The sequence below is a fragment of the Neovison vison genome, chromosome 12, assembly GCF_020171115.1.
Source record: "Neovison vison isolate M4711 chromosome 12, ASM_NN_V1, whole genome shotgun sequence".
NCBI lineage: Eukaryota > Metazoa > Chordata > Mammalia > Carnivora > Mustelidae > Neogale > Neogale vison.
This window is the reverse complement of record NC_058102.1, coordinates 108,769,884-108,789,048: the sequence shown is the minus strand read 5'-3', so window position 1 is coordinate 108,789,048 and position 19,165 is coordinate 108,769,884. Positions and strand designations below refer to the sequence as shown.

Below are 19,165 nucleotides of genomic sequence, written 5' to 3'. Positions count from 1 at the left end.
GGCTCTGTCCTAGGACCCTGGGATCATAACCTGAGCAGAAGGTAGATGCTTAATGACTGAGCCACTCAGCCGTCCCTAGGATTTGTAATGATTTTTTTCACATACAGAATCTTCTATTTGAATATATCCTTTGTAACTCTGTGACTGGATACTATTAGCTTATTTATTTATTTATTTATTTTTAAAGTAAGCTCCTCACCCAGCTTGGGGCTTAAACTCATGACCCTGAGATCAAGAGTGGTATGCTCTACCTACTAAGCCAGCCAGGCGCCCCTGGGTACTATTATCCTAGGTCAGATTTTTGGTTTTCTCATTCATCATTTATGATGAAAATCACTGGTTACCCCTTTTGAGTAAATTAGAAATTTTGAAGACAAGTCAAATAAGCTTACTATTTTTTTTAAATCTTTTTTTAAAAGATTTTATTTATTTATATGACAGATGGAGATTTACAAGTAGGCAGAGAGGCAGGCAGAGAGAGAGGGGGAAGCAGACTCCCTGCTGAGCAGCGGGGATCAATCCCAGGACCCTGAGATCATGACCCGAGCTGAAGGCAGAGGCTTTAACCCACTGAGCCACCCAGGTGCCCCAAGCTTACTATTTTTTCTTTTTTAAGGTTTTATTTATTTATTTGACAGAATCACAAGTAGGCAGGGAGGCAGGCAGAGAGAGAGGAGGAAGCAGGCTCCCTGCCGAGCAGAGAGCCCGATGCGGGGCTCAATCCCAGGACCCTGAGATCATGACCTGAGCCGAAGGCAGAGGCTTAACCCACTGAGCCACCCAGGTGCCCCAAGCTTACTATTTTTGATATGGAACACAGTGCTGCTGGATACCAGCTGCTTAAAATAAAACTCAAAATCCAGTGTAATGATTGGAACAATTAACAATTGTTTCCTTGATAGGCTGAGGAAGAGTTCAACATTGAGAAAGGTCGTCTTGTGCAAACCCAAAGACTGAAGATTATGGAATACTACGAGAAGAAAGAAAAGCAGATTGAGCAGCAGAAGAAAATGTAAGTAGATCCTGGTCACAGTACTAGGTAAGGAAGCTTTAAAAAGTCAGTGGGACAAGAGGACAGAGCAGGTGCTTTGGAGTCAGGCAGGTATAGGCTCAAGTCTTTTTTTTTAATATACTTATTTATTTGACAGCGGGAAGGATTACAGTTAGGAAGAGAGGCAGACAGAGATAGGGGAAAGCAGGCTCCCTGCTGGGCAGGGAACCCGATATGGACTCGATCCCAGGACCCTGAGATCATGACCTGCGCTGAAGGCAGAGGTTTAACCCACTGAGCCACCCAGGTGCCCTGGGCTCAAGTCTTAATTGGACCACTTAACATACTTGTATGACCTTGAGCAAGTTGAGTAATTTCTTTTTCTTAATTTATGAAAATGGAAGCATCGCAGGATTATTGAAAGAAAGTTGCAATAACTGATATGAAAGTGCTTGCCACTTGGTAAGCTCTCAATAAGTATTTCAAAAATAAGTTGATAGAATCTACTACATGTATTTCAGTGGGGTTCTCTAGGGTATATACAAAGAGAAGTATTTGTACATACAAAGGAAGCTGTATATTTCTTTCTCTGCAGTTTTTTTTTTCCTTATGCTCTACTGATAACTATTTTTCCATACCTTTTGCAGTCAGATGTCTAATTTGATGAATCAAGCAAGGCTCAAAGTCCTCAGAGCAAGAGATGACCTTATTACAGTGAGTAATTTGCCCCATTATAAGATTATAAAATGTTTATTCACTTACCTATTACAGAGAATTCACTAGTTAGTGTGAGCTAATTAAGGAGTTGAATGATTTTTAGAGAGAAAACATTTGGTCAGCAAATCATTATACTAGGTATGGTAATAAATACAAAGTGAAGGGCACCTGGGTGGCTCAGTCGTTTGAACGTCCAACTCTTGATTTTGGCTCAGTCCCTGGTTTTCAGGGTCATGAGATTGAGTCCTAAGTTGGGCTCTGCCCTTAGCAAGAAGTCTTAGAATTCTCTGTCTCTCCCTCTGCCCTACCACCATGCACATGAGCACGAGTGTTCTCTTGCTCTCTCTTTCTAAGAAGTAATCTTTTTTTCAGAAGGTTAAAAAAAAAAGAAGAAGAAGAAGAAGAAGGCTCCTGGGTGCTCAGTCATTAAGTGTCTGCCTTCGGCTCAGGTCCTGATCCCGGGGTCCTGGGATCGAGCCCCACATCGGGCTCTCTGCTCAGCAGGGAGCCTGCTTCCCTTCCTCTCTCTCTGCCTGCCTCTCTGCCTACTTGTGATCTCTGTCAAATAAATAAATAAAAATCTTAAAAAAACAAAAAACAAAGTGATTAAGATATCGCTGTGTCTTCAAGGACCCTCTGATCCAACAGAGCATATAGACTCTTCTAAGTCAAACAAATGGTGGGTGGACAATATAGTATGTGAGGGTTATAGGAACTAATAAAATTAGAAAGGTAGGATGGAATTAAGATAGGGCCATGAGTGCAAGGCTAAAGAGCTTCACCTGTTTTCAGTAAAAACTATTGAAGTTTTTATTTTATAAGAATTACCATAAATAGGGTTCATAGTATGAGTATGTAGGCTGAATTTAAGAGGGAAGAGGTTAGACACAGAAGAACCATTTGGGGGCGCCTGGGTGGCTCAGTGGGTTAAGCCGCTGCCTTCGCTCAGGTCATGATCTCAGGGTCCTGGGATCGAGTCCCGCATCGGGCTCCCTGCTCAGCAGGGAGCCTGCTTCCTCCTCTCTCTCTCTCTGCCTGCCTCTCTGCCTATTTGTGATCTCTCTCTGTCAAATAAATAAATAAAATATTTAAGGAAAAAAAAAAAAAAAGAACCATTTGGGAAGTGTTGCCTTCTAAGGAAGAAGACAGAAACCTGCAGAAACATACCATTTAGCTGAGAAAGTTTAAAGGTATTCACTTTAGCCTGGCTGGCTTAGTGGATAGAACATGCAACTCTTGGTCTCAGGGTTGTGAGCTTGAGCCCCAACTGGGTATGGAGCTTAGTTAAAAAAACGTTGTGTTCACATAAAGGCATTTGAATTATATTTTAGGAACAAACCAGGATGCCTGCTGTTTTCACCGTTCTTCATTGTTGTAGTGGAGGCCCTAGATTCCTTTAAGATGGAGAAATAAGAATTATATGCAAATTGCAAAGGAATAAAGAATTATTTTTTGATTTTTTGAAGATACAATTTCGTACACATAAGAACCAACATCTGAAAAACAGAACTAGTAATTAGTTCAAAATGGTGACTGGTGGTGTGCTTGCGTGGCTCAGTTGGTTAAATATCTGTCTTTGGCTCAGATCATGATCCCAGGATTCTGGGATTGAGCTCCGCATTGGACTCCTTGCTCAGTAGGAAGCCTGCTTCTCCCTTTCCCTCTGCCTGCTGCTTCCCCTGCTTGTGCGCTCTCTCTCTCTCTCTCTCTCTCTATCTCTCTGTCAAATACATAAATAAAATCTTTGGAAAAAAAAACCCAAAATTGTGACTGGCAACAAAGAGACTATACAGAAATTAAGTTTTTCTGGATACCAATAATAACTAATTAGCATGTAGAATTAAAAATAGATTCTTTTTTTTTTTTTTTTTTAAAGATTTTATTTATTTATTTGACAGAGAGAAATCACAAGTAGGCAGAGAGGCAGGCAGGGGGCGGGGGAAGCAGGCTCCCTGCTGAGCAGAGAGCCCGATGCGGGACTCGATCCCAGGACTCTGAGATCATGACCTGAGCCGAAGGCAGCGGCTTAACCCACTGAGCCACCCAGGTGCCCCTAAAAATAGATTCTTTTATAATGGTTACAAAAGTGATTATTATGAATAAATATTTGTAAATAAGACCTATATGAAAAAGCTATAAAATTAGAAGTATAAACTAATAAATGGGAAGCATAAGAAACACTAGTATTATAAGCTGACAATTCTTTTTTTTTTTTTTTTTTAAAGATTTTATTTATTTACTTCACACAGGAAAGAGATCACAAGTAGGCAGACAGGCAGGCAGAGACAGAAAGGAGGAAGGAAGCAGGCTCTCCATGGAGCAGAAAGTCCGACGTGGGGCTCCATCCCAGGACCTCGGGATCATGACCTGAGCCAAAGGCAGAGGCTTTAACCCACAGAGCCACCCAGGCGCCCCTAAGCTGTCAATTCTTAAGAGAGGAATCTGGCGTGGCAGCAGCGAGAATGAACTTGGTGTGTCAGTGTTGACACATTTTTCAGGGAGACTTTCCACACATTGACTAATGATTGACTTCTTCTCTTCCAAGTCCAGTGCTAAATACTGAATTTTGGACCTGACTAACTAAGAGAATGGTGGTTCTGTTAATGAAATGGGAAGTTAGGAGGACAGACTCCTAACTTGGACATCCTTTAAGAGGCCTACAGTTGTAAATGTCTGTCAGGATGGAGAGTAAAGGCCTGAAATTCAGGACAACAGAGATCACTTATTATAATTCATAATACTTCATATTGGAATGCTTTGATCTCAGGATCCTGGAATCCAGCCCTGTTAGGTTCCTTGCTCAGTGGGGAGTCTGCTTCTCTCTCTACCCCTCCCCCAGTTTATGCATGCAGAGTCTCTCAAATAAAAATCTTTTTTTTTTTTAAGATATTATTTATTTATTTGTCAGAGAGAGCGCGCACACAAGCAGGGGGAGCGGCAGGCAGAGGGAGAAGCAGACTCCCTGCTTAACAGGGAGCCCAGTACGGGACTTGATCCCAGGACCCACAGATCATGATCTGAACAGAAGGCAGACGCTCAACCAACTGAGCCATCCAGGCGTCCTAGAAATAAAAATCTTAAAAAAAAAAAAAAAAAAAAGTAAAAAAATACAAATTCTAGCAATGTGGGAAAATAGGAAATCTGTTGCTAAGTTATCTTCCCACATGGGAATGAGTAGTTCATCCTTTATAAAATACAAAAGGAGGACTGGACAGCTTTTTGTGGAAGTGTTGACTACAAAATATCTCAGGACTGTTACCTAGGTCTTCCCTAAAATGTTGAGTTTCAGTAATCAGTGGTTGATTTCCTTCCACGGGATTCAGATTTCTTTAGCAACTTGATTGATTGACATAGTTTATAAGTTGCACTTAGAATAATAACCACCTTTCTGGTAGAAGAACTTGGGCTTAAGAGTGTTTCAGCTTTGGGGTGCCTGGGTGGCTCAGTCTGTTAAGCATCTGACTCTTAACTTCAGGTCAGGTCATGATCTCAGGATCATGAAATTAAGCCCCATGTGGGGCTCTGCACTGGGCATGGAACCTGCTTGGGATTCTCGCTTCCTTTTCCTTTGCTCCTTCCCCTCCCTCTCGTGGGGTGGGTGGGTGGGTAATCTTTCAGCTTTGCCATGTTAGTTTGAGTAAATTATTGTTTCTGACCCTCAGTTTCCTCTTTGGTATGTATTAATTATGATACTTGGTTCAGAGGGCTGGGTGTTTTGTTTCTTTTTTTTTATAGTGTTACAATTATTTTTTTTTTAAGATTTTATTTATTTATTTGACAGAGAGAAATCACAAGTAGATGGAGAGGCAGGCAGAGAGAGAGAGAGAGAAGCAGGCTCCCTGCTGAGCAGAGAGCCCGATGCGGGACTCGATCCCAGGACCCTGAGATCATGACCTGAGCCGAAGGCAGCGGCTTAACCCACTGAGCCACCCAGGCGCCCCTAGTGTTACAATTATTTAAAAATCAATTTTTTTTTTCTACTTAAAAAAAATTATTTTTGCACAAGTACTATACGCACAGTTTTAAGAATCAGATCCTTAAAGGTTTATGCCAACAAATGTCAGTTTCTTGGCCTAATTGAAACACAGCTCTTATGAGGATTGAATGTGAGAACGCATTTAATTCCTCTAGCTTAACACTGGCATATGGTGTTTATTTAAGAAGTGTTACTTTCCTTTCCCTACCTCATCTCCTCCAGGTGGTAACCCTTCTTTTAATAGGTCTCGATAGTTGAAATACTCTCCTGGCCTCTTGGTGCCTTTGCTCAGAAAGTCCCTGGACCATAAGTTGCTACTGCATTTTTGATAAATGCCCAGAGTCAAAAATGACAGCTGTGACAACTACTGGGTAGATGTTTGTACAATTCAAGAGTTTAGAGACCTATAACTTAAACATCTCAGCAGCATTTCTCAAGGTAAACCCCACCGGTTATAGTACATATTGTTTAATGTTATCATTTGACCAGTTAATAGGTTTTGCATTTGCTTTATCTATTTTTATGCTGCCTTTTTTTTTTTTTAAGATTTAATTTATTTATTTGACAGAGATCACAAGTAGGTAGAGAGGCTGGCAGAGAGAGAGAGAGGGAAGCAGGCTCCCTGCTGAGCAGAGAGCCCGATATGGGACTCGATCCCAGGACCCTGAGATCATGACCCAAGCTGAAGGCATCGGCTTAACCCACTGAGCCACCCAGGCGCCCCTATGCTGCCTTTTTTGAAGATTAGTGATTATTAAAAGTGGAAAAGATCTTGAGAAATGTCATCTCTAATGTACTGTAGAAATGCTTTTGATATTATATTCTCTAATGGTATACTTGTCTCAGATGGCAAAAGGTTTTTTTTTAAAGATTTTCTTTATTTGAGAGAGTGAGTGAGAGAGAGCATGAGAGGGGAGAAGGTCAGAGGGAGAAGCAGACTCCCCGAGGAGCTGGGAGGAGGATGTGGGACTTGATCCCAGTCTGGGTGGGACTCAGACTTACAACCCTGAGATCGAGTTGCATGCTCTACCAGCTGAGCCATTCAGGTGCCCTTGACTTGATTTTTTCACCTACATAGTTATATTTCATTTTATTATATTTTACTATTACTATTTTTAAAGATTTTATTTAAGAAAGAAAGCATGCACAAGCAGAGGGGAGGGGCAGAGAGAGAAGCAGGCTCCCTGTGAAGCAGGGAGCCCAATGTGGGACTCGATTCCCAAGCCCCTGGGATCATGACCTGTGCAGATGCTTAACCAACTGACCCATCCAGGCGCCTCTATATTTTATTATTTTTCTAACTTTTTTTAAAGTAAGATTTATGCCCAATGTGGGGCTTGAACTTTAGATACCAAGATTTAGAGTCACATACTCATACTGGCTGAGCCAGCCAGGCGCCCTATTTTTTTTTTTTAGCTCTTAAAAAATTTAATTTAGGGGCGCCTGGGTGGCTCAGTGGGTTAAAGCCTCTGCCTTCGGCTCAGGTCATGATCTCGGGGTCCTGGGATCGAGCCCCCCATCAGGCTCTCTGCTCTGCTCTGCTCTGCTTGGCGGGGAGCTGAGATTTCTGAGATTTCTGTCTGTCAAATAAATAAAATCTTTAAAAAAAAATTAATTTAAAATTTTTATTGGGGTGATCTGTGTGGCTAGTCAGTTAAGCATCTGCCTTCAGTTCAGGTCATAATCCCGGGATCTGGGATCTAGCCCTGCGTGGGGCTCCCTGCTTAGCAGGGAGTCTGCTTTTCCCTCTCCTTTGCCCATCCCCCAGCTTGTGCACACCCACACATGCACTCTCTCTCAAATAAATAAATAAAATCTTTTTTTTAAAAAACCGTATTTTTATTAAATATGCTCTTGTAAGCTGCTTTATGTCCATTTTTTTTTTTAAAGATTTTATTTATTTGTCAGAGAGAGAGGGAGAGAGAGCGAGCACAGGCAGACAGAGGCAGAGGGAGAAGCAGGCTCCCCACCGAGCAAGGAGCCCGATGTGGGACTCGATCCCAGGACGCTGAGATCACGACCCGAGCCGAAGGCAGCTGCTTAACCAACTGAGCCACCCAGGCGTCCCTATGTCCATTTTTTAAAAAAAAATTTTATTTATTTATTTGATGGAGATCACAAGTAGGCAGAAAGGCAGGCAGAGAGAGAGGATGGGAAGTAGGCTCCCCGCTGAGCAGAGAGCCAGATTTGGGGCTCAATCCCAGGACCCTGGGATCATGACCTGAGCTGAAGGCAGAGGCTTTAACCCACTGAGCCACCCAGGCACCCCTGCTTTATATCCTTTTAAAAATCCTTTTTTTGGGGAAAAAAAAAATCCTTTTTTTGGGATTCCTGGATGGCTCAGTGGGTTAAGTATCTGCCTTTAGCTCAGGTCATGATCCCAGGGCTCTGGGATAGAGTCCCACATCGGGCTCCCTGCTTAACAGGGAGCCTGCTTTTCCTCTGCCTGAAGCTCTCCCTGCTTATGGGCATGCAGACTCTCTTTCTCTCTTTGAAAAATAAATAAAAATCTTTTTAAAATATATAAAAAATAAAAAATTTAAAGAATTTTTTTTTTTTAAAGATTTTTTTTTTAATTTACTTGACAGATCACAAGTAGGCAGAGAGGCAGGCAGAGAGAGACAGAGGAGGAGGCAGGCTCCCCACTGAGCAGAGAGCCCCATGCGGGGCTTGATCCCAGACCCTGAGATCATGACCTGAGCCGAAGGCAGAGGCTTTAACCACTGAGCCACCCAGGCGCCCCTAAAATTTTTTTATTTTATAAAAATTTTACCTTTTAAAGATTTTATTTATATAATTTTGCAAGGGAGATAGAGAGAGCAGGGATGGGGGAGGCAGGCAGAGGGAGAAGCAGACTCCCTGCAGACCAGGGAGCCACATAAGGAACTTGATCCCAGGACCCTGGGATTATGACCTGAGCTGAAGGCAGATGCTTAACTGGCTGAGCCATGCAGGTGCCCTAAATCCTTTTAAATATAAAGAACTACAAGTTTGGCTTTTAGAAGGAAATTTTAGGTATCATGAATAGGAAACTTAATATCTAAAATTTAGATCAGTTATTTACTTAATGGCAAGCATGATTCTAATTACTAGAGATACAATAAAATGAAGTCCTTGCCTTTGTGAAACTTAATATCCTAGTAGGCTAAGTGTGAGTTCTGGCTAAAAACAAACAAACAAACAAAAATTTGGGTGTTTATTTTGTTTTTTTTTTCTACTTCTCTGTATTTTCCACTTTTCAGTACTTGTGCTTCCTAACTTTTTTCGCCCTCTAGAATATTCACATGATTATTTTATACTTGAATAACCTCTTATCATACACAGTGATTTTCAAATTTTGAGCCAGAGGATATAGAGAGAAAGCACAGTTGTATGGAATGAACACATTTTGTAATTGGAAAAGATCCAACTTCAAATCATTTTTCAAAATATAGTTATAATACCAGGGGGTACCTGGATGGCTCAGTCAGCTAAGTGTCTCACTCTTCATTTCAGCTCAGGTCATGATCTCGGGATTGTGAGGTTGAGCCCCACGTTGGGCTCCCTCTCCTTCTCTCCCCACCCCAACCCCCCTCCCCCTCTCACAAAAAAAACCCCAAGCCCAAAACACAGTTATCCACTGTTTTCTTTAAGAGATGAGCTAGGGGAAGAGGTTTACATTTTATAACTTTGAAACACAAAGCAGCAGTTTCAGGTCATATCACACATATCTTCCCCAGATTTTGTAGACCCTTCAGTAGCCGGAGAGTTTGTCTGCTTATTTCTGAAATTGTCACAAAATTCTGTTTCAGTACTAGCATCATCTTTTAGTTTTCACTGTTCTGTTTTCATTTTATAATTTATAATTTTACAATTTTATAATTTAGCTGGGTTGCCTTCGTAAGTTTTTGCACTTCAAATACACTTACACTTGGCTTATATCCTGCTGGGCTCCATTACGGTTAACTGGATGGAGACAAGAGGATGTATTTGTGCTATAGCTTCTTCTTCTTCTTTTTTTTTTTTTTAAAGATTTTTTTTTTTTTTTTTTGGACAGAGGTCACGAGTAGGCAGAGAGGCAGGCAGAGAGAGAGGAGGAAGCAGGCTCCCGGCTGAGCAGAGAGCCCAATGCGGGACTCGATCCCAGGACCCTGAGATCATGACCTGAGCTGAAGGCAGAGGCTTTAACACACTGAGCCACCCAGGTGCCCCTGTGCTATATAGCTTCTTGAGCGTGTACTTAAAAAGAATATGGAACTTACCCTTTGGCTGGCTCTGTAATTGTAATGAGCATAAAAATTACCTGGAAGACCTTGTTAAAATGGGGATTCCCAACCCTATTTCCAGAGAATTTTACGTTCCAGTCAGGAATCAGCTTTTATACGCAGCCCGGAGTAACTTTGATTTGGTGGTCTGAGAGCCACACTAAGAAATGCTGCTTTAGGCTTACATTTGTGTTACAGAAGACGAACTGGTGACATCAGGCTTTTGCTTAGCAGGGAGCCTGCTTCTCCCTCTACCTGCTGTTCCCCCGCTTGTGCTCGCTCTCTCTCACACACAAATAAATAAATAATCTTTAAAAAATTTATTTTTAAGTAATCTCTACATCCAGTGGGGCATTCAAATGCATAACCTTGAGATCAGGAGTCACACGCTCCACCGGCTGAGCCAGCCAAGTGCCCCAGAAAGGTTGGAACTTCTTATATGGACAGTACACAGGTCCCAGGTAGAGCTGTGGGTATGGCTGAGATCACCAAGGTTGTGGATTTCACATTACAGGGCCAAGTAAACAAACTGAGAAGCATGTATGTCTCTATGTGTACACACACATACATAGGTATTTTTTTAAAAATTAAGTACCCCCAGCATGGGGCTTGAACTCCCAACCCCACGATCAAGAGTTGCATAGTCTACCAGTGGAGCTAGCCAGGTGTCCTGAAAATGCAGTATATTTAATAGACAGGAAACAAGAAATTGCTAAGGAAACATGAGGGAAAAGTAGTCATGTCAGAGGAGAAGCAGCAGCTAAGGGAACAAGGAAACAGAAAACTTAAAATGATAATCTAAAATAGCATCTAAAGCTTCTAAGAATCAACATAGAAAGAGCAAAGAGATTCGGCAATCGGGGTGTCATTTCTGACTTTGCCAGAGCAGTTTCATTGGATTAATGAAGGCAGATAGCCAGATTTTAAGGGCCTGAAAGATGAGAAATGTGGTGTGAGGAACTGAAGGCAGGGTGCGTGGCCTCTTAAGCAGTGGAGCCATTAGCGTTCTGATCTCTTTCTGGAACGCCTGTGAGGTCCCAGGTCTTTTGGAGCATGCAGCTTGAGTTCAGTGTACAGCTGAGCTTTTATTTTTTATTTTATTTTATTTTAAGATTTTATTTATTTATTTGACAGAGATCACAAGTAGGCAGAGAGGCAGGCAGAGAGAGAGGGGGAAGCAGGCTCCCTGCCGAGCAGAGAGCCCGACATGGGGCTCGATCCCAGGACCCTGAGATCATGACCCGAGCCACCCAGGTGCCCCGGGCTTTTATTTTTTTAATTTATAATGAGAATTGTGTGAAAATAAACGTTGTGTGATCTCAGCATCATAAAGATGCTTATTTCCTTAGGCCTTTGCCAAGTCTAACTCCTTGCCGTCAAGTACTTTACAGCGGAGCAGATACAGTAAGAGGTCTGGAGGGGTGGGGAAGCAGACTGACACAGCAGACAGGGTTATGTATACATCAGGGCCACACACATACTTTAAAGGGTTTTGCTATTTTAAACCATTTTATTTCTAGTTTTATCCACAGAGTAGGAAATTATGTTAGGGAAGTTGTCAAGCAGTTGGATAGAAAGGGATATTGACAAATGATAGAAGGAAGGGGAAAAAAGAAAACCAGGGTAAAAATGAAATTGGCAGGCTATTTTAGTCCCTTTTTTCTGCTATTCATCTTTTTGCCTTGCCTTCCCTGATGTGTTCTAGGTTTAAGAGCACAAGCTTTAGAATCCCTGTGAAATTTGAATTTCTGTTTCCTGGTATGAGTGTTTGGTGGGCAGATTTTTTTTTAGCCCCTTCTAACCTTCTGTTTCCTATAAAATGGAAAGAACATAACCGGAAGCTTATACAGAATTAGATAATCTAGGTAAAGTGACTAGTATAATGCCTAACACAGAACACATCTTTGTTATCACTTCCCAAACGTCACAACTTATTTAAAAGTTACTAGAAGAAATAATATACTAACATTTAAATTCTGATTCATCGATCCTAAAGTAGAGTTCTGATGTTGTGGCTAAAGAGAGATGAAATATTTGTCTTCGAGGGAGGCCAGCTGACTCTTCAAATTAGGCAGGACTATGGAGACAGGATTTTGATGTTGACATCTTTTTTTTGTTTTTGTTTTTTTTAAAGATTTTATTTATTTATTTGACAGAGAGAGATCACAAGTAGGCAGAGAGGCAGGCAGAGAGAGAGAGGGAGGGAAGCAGATTCCCTGCTGAGCAGAGAGCCTGATGCGGGACTCAATCCCAGGACCCTGAGATCATGACTTGAGCCGAGGGCAGCAGCTTAACCCACTGAGCCACACAGGCGCCCCTTGTTTTTGTTTTTTAATTTTATTTATTGCATTTCTATTTGTTTGTTTTATTTATTTCTTTTTTTGACAGAGAGAGACATAGTGAGAGAGGGAACACAAGCAGGGGGAGTGGGAGAGGGACAAGCAGGTTTCCCATGGAGCAGGGAGTTGATCCCAGTTGATTCCAGGACTCTGGGATCATGACCTGAGCCGAAGGCAGCGGCTTAACCCACTGAGCCACCCAGGCGCCCCCGATGTTGACATCTTAATCAGGTTTCGGTTTACTACTTTCCAGGACCAGAATCCCAATATTTTCAGAATCCTTAGAGGCAGTTAGGTTGAAGTGGGCAGATAGGCCCTTCCAAAACCTGATACTGATAGGTGAGCTGACCCGAGAACTGCAGTAATACACGCATCTCTCCCTGGGAAAGCGGCATGGGGAGCTGGATGGTAATCAGAGAGGTCGAACTTAGAATCTAAGATATTAGTGGTTTGTGACATTGTTGATTGTAATTTACCTTTTTTGCCTATGATGACTTACTAAGGGGATGGGAATACTTAAGGGACAGTACAATTTGTATCAGTTTTCAGCCTTCTTAGCTGGAGTTTGGTGTATTTCAACTTCCCCACATCCTTGATTGGAGTTGTAGGTGGTGGTAAAACTCCTCCTTTACCAGTTTCCAGATTTTAACAGTGGGTTATTTTTACAGATGGTTAGTAATGCTCTTTACAAGTTGACTTTCTTTAGTTTCATTCTTTTAGAGCAGACCAGCCCCCATAGTCCACTCCTTTTTGCTTAACCATTGTTTTGATTAGTCCATTCCGCCATGAAGAGAAAAATGCTGGAGGGATTCCTTGTTGGGGAGGGGCTGAGATTTCTTTCAGCCAAATGTCTCTTGCAGTATATGCTTTAAATCTTTGTGCCCATAAACTTCCCAGATTATAAAGCCTTAAATGACTTCTTAACCAGGCTGTTAGGATTTAATTAATAACATTTCTAAGGGTTAGGTGGTTCTGATAGACACCTAAAATCAGAGGTTGATTTTTGAGCATCTTTTTTTTTTTTAAGATTTATTTATTTTTAGAGAGAGTGTGTGTATGCAAGTGGGGGATTGGCAGAGGGTAAGGGAGAGAGAATTTGCAGCAGACTTCCTCCCATCCAAGTACTAGCCAGGCCCGAGCCTGCTTAGCTTCCGAGATCAGACGAGATCGGGCGCGTTCAGGGTGGTACGGCCGTAGACTGCAGCAGACTTCCTGCTGAGTGGGGAGCCCAAGGGCTCAATTCCACGACCCTGGGCTCTCCACCCCAGCCGAAATCAAGAGTTGGGTGCTGAATCAGCTGAACCACCCAAGCACCCCTAAGTGGCTTTTAATTGTTTGCTATGCCCATACAGAAACGTTATTTTTAAAGATGTTTTTTATTTGAGAGAGAGAGAAAGCATGAGTGAGGAGGGGATAGAGGGAGAAACAGACTCCCCGCTGAGCAGGGAGCCAGATTCAGGACTCGATCCCAGGACTTGGGGATGATGACCTGAACTGAAGGCAGACGCTTAACCAGTTGAGCCACCCGCGCGCCCCCATAAATTTTCTCCTTTCCTTCCATTCTTCTGTCCTTCTTCCCTCCCTCCCTCTCTCTCTCCTTTTCTTTTCTTTTTTCTTTTCTTAACCCACTCTTTCTTTCTTTCAGATTTTATTAATTTATTTAACAGAGAGAGATACAGCAAGAGTGGGGGAATGGGAGAGGGAGAAGCAGGCTCCCCACTGAGCAGGGAGCTCGATGCGGGGCTTGATCCCAGGACCTGGGAGGTAGGCAGGCAGAGGTAAGTAGGCAGAGAGGCAGGCAGAAAGAGAGAGGGAAACAGGCTCCCTGCTGAGCAGAGAGCCCGATGTGGGGCTCGATCCCAGGACCCTGGGATCATGACCTGAGCCGAAGGCAGAGTCTTTATAACCCACTGAGCCACCCAGGAGCCCCTAGTTATTTTTATTATAGAACGTCAATGTTTATTTATTTATTTTTTTTAAAAAAGATTTTATTTATTTATTTGAAAGAGAGAGATCACAAGTAGGCAGAGAGGCAGGCAGGCAGAGAGAGAGAGGGAAGCAGGCTCCCCGCTGAGCAGAGAGCCCGATGCGGGACTCGATTCCAGGACCCTGGGATCATGACCTGAGCCAAAGGCAGTGGATTAACTCACTGAGCCACCTAGGCGCCCGGTCAATGTTTATTATAGACAAATTGGAAACTACAAACTAGCATAAAGAAAATTGAAATCAGGGGCATCTGGGTGGCTCAGTTAAGCATCTGCCTTCCTCTCTCTCTGCCTGCCTCTCTGCCTACTTGTGATCTCTGTCTGTCAAATAAATTAAAAAAAAAAAGAAAGTTGAAATCATTGATGGGTGGGGGGATGGGGTAAATAGGTTATGGGGATTAAGGAGTGCACTTGTGATGAGCACTGATGTATGGAAGCATTGAATCACCACATTGTGTGCCCAAAACTAATATACTACATGTTAACTGGAATTTAAAGAAAAATTTTAGGGGTACTTGGGTAGCTCAGTCAGTTAGGCATCTGATTCTTGTTTTCAGCTCAGGTCATGACTCAGGGATATGGGCTTGAGCCCCATGTCAAGTTCCACGCTCAGCAAGGAGGCTGCAGATCCGTCTCCCTCTTCTACTCCCCCTGCTCTCTCTCTCGAATAGTAAATAAATAGAATCTTTTAAAAAAAACTTAAAAGGGGGCACCTGGGTGGCTCAGTGGGTTGAAGCCTCTACCTTCGGCTCAGGTCATGATCCCGGCGTCCTGGGATCAAGCCCCGCATCGGGCTCTCTGCTCTGCAGGGGGACCTGCTTCCTCCTCTCTTTGCCTGCCTCCCTGCCTGCTTGTGATCTCTCTCTCTCTCTCTCTCTCTCTGTCAAATAAATAAATAAATAAAACTTAAAAGGAAAATTGAAACCATTGACAATCTCGCCTTGTATCTAGAACATACAACCAGGTACCAAGTGCTGCTGGATTTTTTTACATACTTTGCTCTCTATCCAGATACTGTTTTTTTCCTAATAAAAAAATGGAGTCAACTTGCACAAGTCTTTGTTTTTAAATATTTTATTTATTTGAAAGAGAAATAATGAGTGAGGGGAGGGGCAGAGGGAGAAGCAGACTCTCCACTGAGCGTGGAGCTAGACGTGGGGCTTGATACCAGGACACTGAGATTGATGTGAGCTAAGACAGACGCTTAACCAGCTGAGCCATCCAGGTGTCTCTGCACAACAGTCTTAATATTAATAGCTTGCTTATTAATTATTAATTAATTAAATCTGTATCATGTAGCTTTTTCCATGTTAGTCAGTTTTGTAGTTTTCTGAACTGATTGATAATCTGGGCTACTCTGCTTGAGCATGAACTTTCTGGGAGCTGTGATGTTGCTTCCTGCTTCCTTGTAAGAGGGTATAGTGAGTAACACAGCATCTGGTTTATCATTTATCCTGGAATGTGTGTTGAATGAAAACAGTAATATAATGTGAAGCAAATGGGCATGGGCGGGGACCATCCTCACGGTGAGTTCTGAGCTGACTGCCCTGACTACCTATGGATAACTTTTTTCTTTTCTACTCTTTGTAGGACCTACTAAATGAAGCAAAACAGAGACTCAGCAAAGTGGTAAAAGATACAACCAGGTACCAAGTGCTGCTGGATGGACTGGTCCTCCAGGTAATTTATAGGTTCGACCTACCACTAGTAGCCAGAGTTCTTACAAAATTGACAAGATGTGTTAGAAACCAACTCTGGTTTTTTGTTATTGTTGTTTGTTTTGTTTTGTTTTCCTATTTTGTCATCTTAGCTTTCTTCCTTGCTCTCTTCCTTCTCATGCATGAGGGGACAGTAATACTGGCTGGATCAGACTTTTCCAACTTTCCTGCCCTTTTATGTAGTCTTATAAGTCCTTTAGAACTCAGTGGTCAAATTTGCTTGCAACCTGCAGCTTTAAACTTCCCTGATTTGGGGTGCCTAGGCAGTTAAGTCATTAAGCATTTGCCTTCGGCTCAGGTCATGATCCCAGGATCCTGGGATCAAGCCGTGTGCATCAGGCTCCCTGCTCAGAGCGAAGCCTGCTTTTCCCTCTCCTACTCTGCCTGCTTGTATTCCCTCTCTCACTGTATCTCTGTCAAATAAATAAATAAAATCTTAAAAAAAAAAAATAAAAAAATAAACTTCCCTAATTTGAGGGGTGCCTGAGTGACTCAGTTGGTTAAGTGTCCAACTTTTGATTTTTTGCTCAGGTCATGATCTCACGGTAGTGAGATCGAGGCCCCCATCAGTTTCTGCACTGGGCATGGAACCTACTTAAGATTCTATCTCTCCCTCCCTTCTCTGTCTCACTGTGTTTTTCTTTAAGAACAAAACCTCCCTAATTTGATTTCACCTTTAAAATACTTGCTTTAGATTTTGGGTTCAGACCAAAGACTATATACATTTTAAATGTTTGCAGCTTGCTTGTGAATTCTTTTTTTTTTTTTTTTTTTTTTTTTAAAGACTTTATTCATTTATTTGACAGACAGAAATCACAAGTAGGCAGAGAAGCAGGCAGACAGAGAGGAAGGGAAGCAGGCCCCCTGCTGAGCAGAGAGCCCGATGTGGGACTCGATCCCAGGACCCTGAGATCATGACCTGAGCCGAAGGCAGCGGCTTAACCCACTGAGCCACCCAGGCGCCCCTTGCTTGTGAATTCTTATTTTACTTAAGTTAATTACAATAACATTTGGCTTCCACCTAGTTGATGTGAGAGAAGATTCCCATATCAATTTTGTTATGGAGCCTTGGGTGTGTTTATCTGGTTTGTGAATTGATATTGAAATCTTCTTTCCATGTTCTCATACTGTATATTCTGTCTGTTTACAAACTACATGAAAGAATTATAAAAATATTTTATTTTGCTTCGGATTTTATAAATTGCATTTCTTGACAATTGCATCTGATTGTCTTACAGGGTTTGTACCAATTGTTGGAGCCCCGAATGATTGTTCGTTGCAGGAAGCAGGATTTCCCTCTGGTAAAGGTAAAGAACTTAAAAAAGAAACCCATTTTTTTTTTTTTTTAAAGATTTTATTTATTTATTTGACAGAAATCACAAGTAGATGGAGAGGCAGGCAGAGAGAGATAGAGGGAATTAGGCTCCCTGCTGAGCAGAGAGCCCGATGCGGGACTCGATCCCAGGACCCTGAGATCATGACCTGAGCCGAAGGCAGCGGCTTAACCCACTGAGCCACCCAGGCACCCCAAAGAAGAAACCCATTTTTTAAAAAAAATCAGAATGTTAGGGATGAAATGCATGCTTTAATATAGGATAGCTCAGCCACAGAAATTAGAGGTATCTTAACACATTATAGATAGTAACTTAAGTGTACCTAAGCCTCTGATTTCTTTTCGTAAAGAAGATCAAGTTGCCCCTTCTGAGTTAGTACCTTCCCGCCTTTCTGGGAGCTCTGTAACACCATAATCTTCTGAATACTGAATACAGCACACAGTATTGGAGCAAAGTTAGGCCATGCCATTTGAAAGTGACAGACTACTCCCAGAGTATGTATTCCTATAGTTGGGAGAAGAGTAGGGATACAAGACAAAAGGGTTACAGCAGTGAAAACACAGTGCAGTCCCAGAGGCAAATGCCGAGGTATTCCTTCATGTCCTGGCTAAGGGAGAAGCTGCCCCCCTTCTGGGGAACAGCCGTTGGCTCCCTGGAGAGTCCAGACAGGCTGTAGAATTAGACAGGTGCTCTAGAATGAAAGACCCAGGAATCTGAATGAACTCCCTGGCTCTGATTCTGTGTCATCCAGTTGCTCTTCAGGTTAAAATTCTTCCTTGCAGGGTGCCTGACTGGCTCAGTCAGGAGAGCATGCGACTCTTAATCGTGGGGTTGTGAGTTTGAGCTCCATGTTGGCTGTACTTAAATAAAAACTTAAAAAAAATATGGGGCACCTGGGTGGCTTAACCCACTGAACCTTTGGCTCAGATCATGATCTCAGGGTCCTGGGATCGAGCCCCACATTGGGCTCTCTGCTCAGCGGGGAGTCTGCTTCCCCCTCTCTCTCTGCCTGCCTCTCTGCCTACTTGTGATCTCTCTCTTTCTCTGTAAAACAAACAAACAAACAAAATATAACTTTAAAAAAATAATAATGAAATAAAATTCTTCCATGCAGCTTGCTTTCAGAGAAGGATTGGGTGCTTAGTCCCTTAGCAATTACATTTCTTACTATAAATAAATATACTTAGAATACATAATGTATTCATACTCTTACTATAATTTTTCTCCCAAGTAACTTGTCATCTAGAAAGAAAACATGCCAGCTGGGAAATACAAATGCTCATTCCCTTCACCTTGCACTGGAAAATAAATTGTGATACTCGTTTATGAACCATTTCAGTAACCTGGATCCATGTGTGTGCTGACAGCCTCATTTATGAACCTGTGAAACAGAGAGCTAGACATACTTGAGGTTCCCCAAGGTGATGAGCATTCTTTGGAGGCGGGTCTGAGTTGCCAACTAAAAGTTCCTTCAAGAAAATGTTATTTACATGTGTACTCATGCAGAGTATTATTTAGATAGGACTTTTCACTAATTATATCTTATCACACTGATAAGCATTTTTTTTTCTAGTGTGCTCATTTGTTTTTAAAATTATAAACTGTATATAGTACAGAGTACAGACTTGACCATTTTAGGTGTAGAGTGGCATTAAGTAGATGCACATTGTGCAGTTGTGACCCCATCCCTCTCCAGAATATGTTCACTTTCCTGGACTGAAATTCTGTCCCCATTAAACACTAACTCCCCATTCCCTCGACCCCTGGCAGCCACCACCCTACCTCCTCTCCCTTTGAATTTGCCTGCACTGGGTACCTCGTACTGCTGGAATCCTACAACATCTGTCCTGTGACCGGCTTC

At 42.3% G+C, this 19,165-nt stretch overlaps 1 protein-coding gene across 1 annotated transcript in view; it reads left to right on the top strand.

Annotated features, from left to right (window-relative positions):
* ATP6V1E1 (ATPase H+ transporting V1 subunit E1) overlaps positions 1–19,165 on the top strand; it is a 38,857-nt gene that overhangs the window by 13,686 nt on the left and 6,006 nt on the right. The window contains exons 3-6 of the mRNA XM_044228746.1: positions 903–1,012; positions 1,639–1,705; positions 15,843–15,932; positions 17,209–17,277. Of these exons, the coding sequence (XP_044084681.1) occupies positions 903–1,012; positions 1,639–1,705; positions 15,843–15,932; positions 17,209–17,277 (336 nt within the window). The remainder of the gene's footprint in view (positions 1–902; positions 1,013–1,638; positions 1,706–15,842; positions 15,933–17,208; positions 17,278–19,165) is intronic.